Raw genomic sequence first — 9453 nt, forward strand, 5'->3', positions numbered from 1 at the left:
TGAAAGGATCAAGATGAAACTGATCTTTTAACGATCACCCTCCTTCAGTTCCTCTCGTAAATACTAAAGAAAACGTTTTCTCTTGAAATCTCTGCTATTAAGGTGATGAAACTCTTACCATTAAACTTTATTAGTTGTTATACTAAAACTCGTTTGGGTGTTCTATATATTACAAACTAAAAAATTCATGGTAAAAAGAATACGAGTGCAATATAGAAGAAAACTTGTAAATAAAGTTCATAAGTGCAGGAAACCCTCAATTTATCTTATTATAAATTATAGTTATATCGCTTTCGGTAAACCATCGGTTGGAAAAGATGACTGCTTTATCAACACGTTTTGTCCAAGATATTTTTTACTTCCTGTTTACTAAACTTCTGGTCCTTGTCCTTGTCAAATTTCTTCATCTTTTCTGCCTTGAATTTTTCAAACGACTGACCCTGCTGTATAAAAGACATAGGTAACAAAACTCAATACATTACTAGCTTCCTAAAATAATTTAAATTCAATAAGGTAGAAGATGGAAGGGAAGAGAAAAAGGGGATCATCTCCCTAAAAGGCATAGATGTTCAAAAAAAGCAGCAAAGCAGGCTTTTCTCATATTCTTCTCAGGTCCAGACCATACACTGCCGGAGAAATTTGAAAACGGCATCTTCACTCTGAAAGTGCATGAATGTTTTTCGTCCACACTGAGCCGGAGAAATTTGAAAGCGCATAATCGCCGGTCATTTTCGATTTGTGCTTGAGGAAAAAATCGGGAAAGGAAATCACGTGATTATCATTACGTCATTGTTTTCGAAAAGCTCCGTCTTCAAAATGTTTCCCGTCCACGCTAAAACGCAAAGCCGGTGTTTTCACTGAATTCCCCTGGTTTAAGCAGCGTCTACGAAAAGTTCCGTTTTCGTGACGGACTAGTGTAGATTGTAGGCCTAGCCGTAGAAATAAAGCTGCGTCAGTGCAGACGGGGCCTCAAACTAGATTATTTAATAGCTAAAATAGTTGCAATCGTAACGATGATTTAGATATCTGCTCTAATTTGAAAAAGTGTTGACAATTTCACTTCTCCTTTTCTCAGCTTCTTCAGCTTAGTTTCGATTGAGGAGATATGAAGAATTCCTGACGGTGTTTCATCGCATTGCCGAACACCCAGGTTCAATTGTAGAAACTAAGGAGTGCGCGGGTGAATTGAGAATTTTGCACTCGATGAACAAAAACGAAAAAATATCCTACTTTTAAACCAACAGGAATTTACTTATTTCACCTTCTATGACAGGAATCGAACAATCAACAAATCTTACCTTATGTTTCTTTTCATAAAGATCTTTCAGGAAGCCTTCCAGCTCGCATCCCTCGATTTCATTACTATTGTCCTAAAAAGGTATATTAGAACCCCATGTTGTGCGGATGCAAGTGCAGATAACCGACAGAGATCTACTTTTTAATTTATTTTGGTTTATATCTAAAATACACCATGAGCAATATGCAATACTATAGTACGGCCATGTCCCGCAAGAACTGACAACTAGCAAATTGACGAATATGATCGGCTAAAATTGATATTGACTGCGGTCTGGATTTCCCCATCTAAATCGGCATCTTAATTTCTCTAACTTTTACTTTCGCCATGAGAAAGTTGCAAGCAAAAACTACGAAATGATTTGGCTTGTTTCTGTTTAAAATACTCAATGGAAGAGCCCAAGGGACGAAGAGTAAAAAGGTAGATTAACGAGCAATCAAAACTCCCGCTGAATATGAAACTGAAGTATGTTTTTGCACGTCCAGAAGTAAAAAGTAGTCAATGCAAGACTAAGAGTGACTTAAACGCCTGTAAGCATCATTTTTGGTCAACAAGGGAAGCTAGAGAAATTGAAAACATACCTGTCAATGAGTTCAACCTTCCTCTAACCAAACTTTTCGGGCAAATTCGCAAACAAAATGAAAGCGACTACGAACCAGCTACATTAAGCGACTTTCAGGGAATTGAAATCGAAACCCGGTCAATGATTCTTCCATACAGAGCTTCCGCTCAGTTAATAAGAACTGCTTTTTATGACTGACCAGTGAATTACTGCGTTACAGATTCTCGCTGTCATTCTCTCTCAAATTACCACGACGTTATTTACTACGTTAAGGACTGAGTATGCAAAATGTAGGAAAGAAGGATTCTACTGGTAAGTAAAATTGATCAGCCATCTGTCAATTTTTAAGAATTCATCGATTAAATTAATTCCCCCACAAAGACTTGCCTGGTCATAATGTGCGAATATTTCCTCGAACTCCTCATCGGTGAATGTCTGCAAAACAGTAAAAGGAACGTTCAGCGGTTAGATATCTTCAAACTTTTTTGTTTTTTCCACTTCAGGTCGACCAGTGTATTTAGGTTCAGAAATTCAATTTTATTTAGTATTAGCCTCAGTAACATAAGCGATTCTGGTTCTGATCAAGCTAAAAACAGTCAATTTTCACAAAACTGTCTAATTTCTCGCGCGCTGATTGGCTCATTTTTATCATCAATAAGAGTACAGACGGATAAAATGTTAAATTATGCAAGCTTTCAAGTTCAACTTTCAGCTGTCAAACTGTCAACTTTTTAATCAATGAGATTTTATAGACTTTTTTAAGCAGCCAATCAAAACGCGAGGAAAGCTATTGACAATGTTCGCGTCATTTTGAATAAAATTCACGTATCTTTGTCTACGGCAAGTTTACGGCGTCTTTTCCGTTCATTTATTCCCGGCATTTGACCATTCTGGGGTCTTGTTATTGATGATAAATTTCGTCATAACATTGTCAAAGTTGACTGCGGAACCACTCGCCTGCGGCTCGTGGTTCCACAGCCACTTTGACAATGTTATGACGCGGTTTATCATCAATAAGGGGACAGACGCATAAAAAACTGACGTCAATTTGTTAATCTGAATATGGAAAAGTCATAGCATGATTAAAAGTCCCGAGGAATTTGAGTCCGATCACGGTATTAAATACTTTTTGTTCGTCCCGGTTAAGAACTCAAATTTTACAGACAATTATGAGCTAGTTAACGCTTTTGCCATCGAACATTACACCTAAGGAGCTAAAGTATTCACCATGTAATAAGTTTCACCAGTCAATGGACGATTTCCAAGTTAACCTTATTCCACTGTTTGAAAACTAGTCCTCGAGCAAAAATGAAAATAATTTGAACTGCATGAAAATGAACCTGTAGGCACAGTGGTAAACGGCAACTTGGAAATGGCCTATTCATGTCTAACATGTTCCCTTCTGTACGCAAAGCCGTATGCGAATGAGCCAAAATGTTAACTATGACGTCAGCAGGGATCTTCCCATACAAAAAGCGAAATTATCTAGGATCAGGCTTTTAGGCAGATGGGCATCCAGGCGTCCTGTGGACAGCCAATTTTTAAAGAAGATTGTTTTATTTTTCATATGTTGCCTGGTAAATTGTTCATTTGAGCAGGCCCTATAGGGCATTTTGAACGCCCACGTTTCGAATCCCGGTTAAAAGCCTGTCGAGGATGCACATGGGTGAACGTATACGGCAATATTTATTTCATTTAGCGTCAGCAAAGTCCAATGTATTACTTTAATTACCTCATATTGCCCCAGAAAATTCTCTTCAACGGGACAAAACCTGCAGAAGAAATTAAATGGCAATCGAAACTGAAGGAAGTATTATATCTATAAGTAATAAATGATGAAAAAGTAAATAAACAGTATCATCACAACTTTGAGCAAATTGCATCACTAGATGGCGTTGATCTTATCTTGAAGCAATTCATTGCGGAATCTTTAAATTTAGAATTTCCTTTAATGAGATGCAGAAGGAAGCCTTTTCAGCAGCCAGCTTCCTGAGTTGGGCTAAAATCATTTGAGTTCTATGGAGGGTAACTGAAAATTATTTGCCACGAGATTTGCACACTGACATATATGAACTCAAATAGTAAAGTTAAAGAGTCAAGGATAAATTCTTTAAAAGGCAGCGGATGGAAAATGGGTATTTTATCTACCGATAGTCAAACCTTTACTTCCCACTTCCTCCCAAATAGCTAAGAAATTGAGTTAATTTATGATAAGAGTCAGTTAAACTGTAGATAATATAATGATAGGTATAAAACATTGATAGCGTTTACTACTTACTTGCACATTTCTTCGAGGCTGACTTTTTCCCCTTTAATGTGCTGCATTTCGAACTGCAATTAATTGACAAAATGTAATAATGGAAAAAGTCATGGGAAAGCTCAGCAGGTCAAAGCATGAACAAGAATACGAAAAAAACAGGACAGACATTTCTGCATGAAATTTCTAGTTTTTGGTGAACCGTCTGGAGGCGCCTTTTATGATACTCAGCCAGATATACAAATATAAGTAAAACACGTGATTCCTAACTTTGAGTACTTGTAAGTACTTAAAAGTAAGATTTTTAAAATAAGCTGGTAGCTATGGTACCTCAAACAATTTCTTCAGCCCGTTCCTTACTGCCGCTCTTCATTTCCTCTTTTTGCCTTCTCCTACCACTTTTTATCTCGTATCTTGAAGATGCTTTCTCCAGACTAACACGACAAAAACATTGCTAAATAGTGTCCGAAAGTTCTTTTTGTGGCAGGGAAGTTAATTACACCGACTCAAAGGTCAGAATTAGACAGGTGTCCAGAAAATATTCAATAATTACCATTGTTTTGACGTAACGATCTATTTTCTTGTCCAGATCTGGGTCTTCAGCATCACTCTCACTCCTGTTTCTTGTTAAAATGTCGCGAAAAAATGACTAAGAAGTAAAATGCGGAGCGGAGATATGTCAGTAAACTACCGGGTGGAGAGAATGATTTTATCTGCAAAATTGCAGTTACAGTTTACAGTTTATTTATTTCTTTACAAATTCCAAATTACAATTTACACTACCCGCATATAGCAAAGGCTAATCGAGGCGGAAATTGCGATAAATAGGTAACACTTTAAGTCAGAATAAAAGGAAGGAATAAAATTAAATTAACAAAACAAACATGTAAACAAGTACAATGAGTCGAACTTGTGATAACTAGGACTAATGATAAAAGGAATTGTGAAAGGGAAATTAAAGCTATGATAAATACAGTCATTAAATTATTTTCAAATCTAGTGACAAAAACCACAAAGTGACAACTTACTTTCGTCTCAATTCATCGTGTGGCTTCAGAAAGTAATGACAACAACAAAAAGACAAATATTTTAAAAAGCACTTCAAAATACTTCAGACAAGCAGCCATTATCATGTTGCACAGACTGACTTTTAACGCAATATAGTTGGCATAAATGGCAACATGGCGTACTAGATGATCTGATTTTCTCACGTATGTAATGTTCGACATTAAAAACTTGTTGCAGGTTCCTTTATAGACATTCAAGATCTACAACGCTGTTACATTGCGAGAATCTCAGTTATTGCTTCTTGTAACACTCTCGCGGATGACTTTCGATGCAACAATGTCGACAATGAGTTGTCATGACTCATCTTAATTTGGGCCTGTACTAGTTCTTTGTCAATTTCGGCGTACCTTCAACTCGATGCAATCTAGATATCCACTGCCGTCAGCATCATAGTGGTCCCAAAGCTATGAATTAGAGGACGTTTATTAGTTCCGAAACAACCATGAAGGGTTAAATAAAGAGCATGGTGGAGAACTGCTTTAAGGGAATAATCTTAAAGGAGCTCAGTCACGGATTGCGCATATCGAAAAGTTTAGCCTCAATTTTTCAATTCGTCGTTTGTAATCCGTGTTAATCTTTTCCATCCTTAGCCATCCTTGTTCCTTTATGGTTTATCATTATCTCTTTGGTGTTTTTCTATCTTATTAAACTATCATTTTCAGTTTTCCTACCATTTAAAGGTAATTTTGTATGTGACTGAGCTCCTTTAAGGAAATCGCAGAATGTCCTTGAACTGTGAATGGTATTTTGATAAACTAGTGATAAGTTGGATAGATAAAGGAATTTTTTTTTTCTCTGACTAGTTATAAGAAGGCTTATGCTGATTTTAATCCAGCTGGCAAGCTCAGAGATACCGCGAGATCACCCATATGAAAAGGTCGGGGGTGCTCGTTGGAAAATTTGAGTTTTAACTACCCCTAAAGGAACGCAATCTGGATGGGGCTCGAGCTTTATTTTATTCCTAAAAGATACCACTTAAAACGGAATAGCATCGATTACCAGCCGCTGTTCAGAAAAGGAGTCCGCGCCAGTAGATCGGACTCGAGAGAGCGCAGAAATCGGGCCTAAACTAAAGAAAGGAGCGTTTATCTTTGGTGACGTTTTGTCATGAACACCCTAAGTGAGACCTGAATCCTTGATTTATACCCATAAGCGAGGCAACGAGCATCCCCGACCTGTTCAATTGGGAGTCCCCCCCCCCCCCCCGCCAACCCCCGAGAGATAAAACTAAACACATTATAAACTCCAAGGTCAGGTATAATTAAATGTCTCGACGTTGAATCACAAATATTTTTAAATCGTTGTTCTCCATACCTTCATGAAATCCACACTGGTTATTCGTGTTTGTTGCTCCCCAAATTCAGCTGTCAAGAAGTTGACGGGTACTAACTCATTGGCCAGCTAGAATAATTGAAATTAAGCAAATAGTTCTTGAAACAATTGCCGAGATGGTCAATTTTACCTCAGTAACAACTCACCCACAACTCACTCGAGCGTCGAAAAGTAACTAGTTTTGGCTTAAAAAACACTCGCGCCTCTTTTTCATCCGACCAGAAGTAAAACCATAATCAATTGTAACTCGTTCGCACAGGTTTTCCCGCGCTTCGAATTCGCGTCAGCCACATGTAATTAATTCAAGTTTTGATTGGTCCATTGGATTGTCTGTGTCCATCGGATTGTCTGTGTGACGGCGCTTTCGTTTTACGCAACTTAGTTGAAAATTGCTCTGTAGAAACCAAAATTGCACTTACACGTGTGAGGCACCTGAGCCCCGCAACAACTGTGAATTGCGAACAAATTTAGCCTTAACCTTCTCTTAGCATAGGATACGTATCTAGTTATGCTATTACCGTGGTCATAGTCACCAATTCCTCGTCATCGTCTTGTTGTTCACGGATTTTCTCCGCAATTTCAACGGCCCTGGAACTTTCTATTAAACCCTGTAAAAGAAATAAAGTGTTGCAAGTGGGAATTAATCAAAACGTATACTTTAAGCAGTACGTTGACTGATGAGGTGAAATTTGTCAAAATTAAAACAAAAATTAACGGAAGTGTTACTATACGCCGGTCATCGTTGCGACTTTTCAAATTTCACCGGCGTAGTTAGGACAGAAAAGATTTCATCCGTTTTCTGAGTGAAAATGCCGATTTCAAATTTCTCCGGCGTAGTGTGTACTGGTCTAAGATGTTACTGTTATCAGTCTGCAATCATTATATATACAAAAAACTGAACTTTGTAGTTAATTATGTAGTTCTGAAAAGAACTGTTGTTGGTGACTAACGTTTTGACAATCTGAGGGGATGTCATCTTCAGATTCAAATTCGATAAAGTATCCCGATTGCTTTTTCAACGGAAGCCGTCATGGCGGCTATCCTTTATAACACCTATTGGTTACGATATATTTACATTGTAGAAAAAATAGTCCGGCGGGGAATTGTTGCCACAATAGAGGTCCAAATTAAAGACCGAGAGAACGAAAGTTTTCATTGTAAATATGACAGTGAAACAGTCTTGCAATACTTTTTTCACTTGTTGGGCTTTTGTACACATGGGTTGGAATTTCCAATAACTTCAAAATAGTCAAAGGCTTAACAAGCAACTAACAAATGCTTCAAATATTAAAATCGAGTCAGCATTTTAGTCGGCAACTAAAAAAAAATTATTGGGCATTTTAACTGATAGATCATGTGGTTGTTATAGTGATCGAGATGTTTTATATTGATTGTTCAGCCATTGGAGTAGTTCTATGAACCCGCGTAGTGCACAGCGGTCGCGTGTATTACCATGTGCTCTTATCAGTACAATCTTGTTGTTGGACCCGCCATCTTGTGTGAGTATTCACTCTTCTAACCCGAAAACAAACGGTGATGAGCTCATCTTTACTGACAACTGACACTAACAGAGAACATTATAACGGAAGACTCTACAGTGAACTTGAATATCCAAACTGACTACTGACAATGAACCCAAATTTTTCAACTGCTAACTGAGAAAAAACTCTCAATGACAGCTATCATTTACCAGTTGCCAAACTCAGTCTATAGTTAATGAAAATCTACTTGGCTAAATGCATGCCAGAGCCACCTCAAATTTGACTGGTGGCAGCAGGTAGTTTACAATAGTATCGCACTCTTTAACGACCGAATGTATATTAGCAAACAGAATACCTGCAGAAAGCAAAAAAGCAAACTCAATAACTGTCCCCTTTTTAAATGTAGGACATATATCTGTAATTGGTTGGGGAGGATCGGCCTATCGAATTGCCAGTGAATTTGCGAATTACTACCCTACTGAAAATATGACAACTCTTGCGCGTATTACACGTAAACAAGCTGTGATAGATTCTTGTCTCGCTATTCTATATTTTCGCCTATATAGCGTCCCGCAAACATAGTCTCCTCAAAGTCGAAATGTGTGAAAATGTGTTTCCATATTTCTGGACAATTTGTAGCAGAATTGACGGTTTAGCTGAGTATGCACATATAAGATATTATGCACAAATTTCTTTATTATCATTCTACGGTTTTCCGTTAAGACAACAAAATTTTAGTCCTTAATGTAAACGATGCTGAAAACTATTAGAACCAAAACGTGCAAGGAGTGGCCCAGGTCTTAAGAACTAAAAAGATTAAATACCTCGTCCTCAAATGCCTTCAGAAACGCATCCAATTCACTTTTGACGATGTGTCCATTGCCTGGGAATTCAAATCAACGTACGAGAAAAAGTCAGCAAATAGAGATATAAGGGCAATATATTAAAACTTGCGGATACGTGCTGGCAGATGTTCTACTAGAAACTGTCTTACCGTCTTTGTCAAATATCTTTAAAATTGTCACAAATTGCTTGGACGTTATGCAATGGATGTTTTCCGAAGCCATGGAATACGGAAATAAAACGCTGTGGACCTATATAGTTACAAAATTGACGAGCAGAATTTGAGTGTTGAAACTTACTAACCGGCAATAAATGATGTCTGGTGGTTGAATAAACAACTGGCCAACTTCCAGTCCATGAAATAATTTTCTATTGGTCGATACAAAACACGTGATTCAAAGCAGAACCTCAATGTTCTTTTTTTTTTACGCCGGTAAACGCATCAATCTGTGCATTGTTATTTATCAATATTTCTTGGTGGAAAGACAACTGCTGAGAGAATATATACAGTAGATTCTTTTTTTATATATATAATTTAGTTAGAAAAAGTTGCGATTAACATAACACATACAAGAGGTCCTGCACGTATTAAGTTTTAATGACGTTAAATTTT

The 9453-nt window shown here is 37.5% G+C and overlaps 1 protein-coding gene across 2 annotated transcripts in view; it reads right to left on the reverse strand.

Moving 5' to 3' along the window:
• Positions 1-97: 97 nt before the first annotated feature.
• LOC110069494 (calbindin-32-like) overlaps positions 98-9453 on the reverse strand; it is a 12935-nt gene continuing 3579 nt past the window's right edge. The window contains exons 1-11 of one of the 2 annotated variants that reach the window (XM_020777020.2): positions 8992-9161; positions 8822-8880; positions 7035-7124; positions 6499-6585; positions 5532-5588; positions 4670-4765; positions 4138-4190; positions 3592-3631; positions 2247-2294; positions 1299-1370; positions 98-443 (exon numbers count right to left, since the gene is read on the reverse strand). In XM_020777020.2, the coding sequence (XP_020632679.2) occupies positions 330-443; positions 1299-1370; positions 2247-2294; positions 3592-3631; positions 4138-4190; positions 4670-4765; positions 5532-5588; positions 6499-6585; positions 7035-7124; positions 8822-8880; positions 8992-9064 (789 nt within the window). In that variant the 5' untranslated portion in view covers positions 9065-9161 and the 3' untranslated portion in view covers positions 98-329. Of the gene's footprint in view, positions 444-1298; positions 1371-2246; positions 2295-3591; positions 3632-4137; positions 4191-4669; positions 4766-5531; positions 5589-6498; positions 6586-7034; positions 7125-8821; positions 8881-8991; positions 9162-9453 lie in introns of those variants that run through there. The other variant, XM_089297987.1, reaches the window with a different exon arrangement.

This window comes from Orbicella faveolata, unplaced genomic scaffold, assembly GCF_042242905.1.
Source record: "Orbicella faveolata isolate gen_17 unplaced genomic scaffold, um_ofav_v1 contig_3, whole genome shotgun sequence".
NCBI lineage: Eukaryota > Metazoa > Cnidaria > Anthozoa > Scleractinia > Merulinidae > Orbicella > Orbicella faveolata.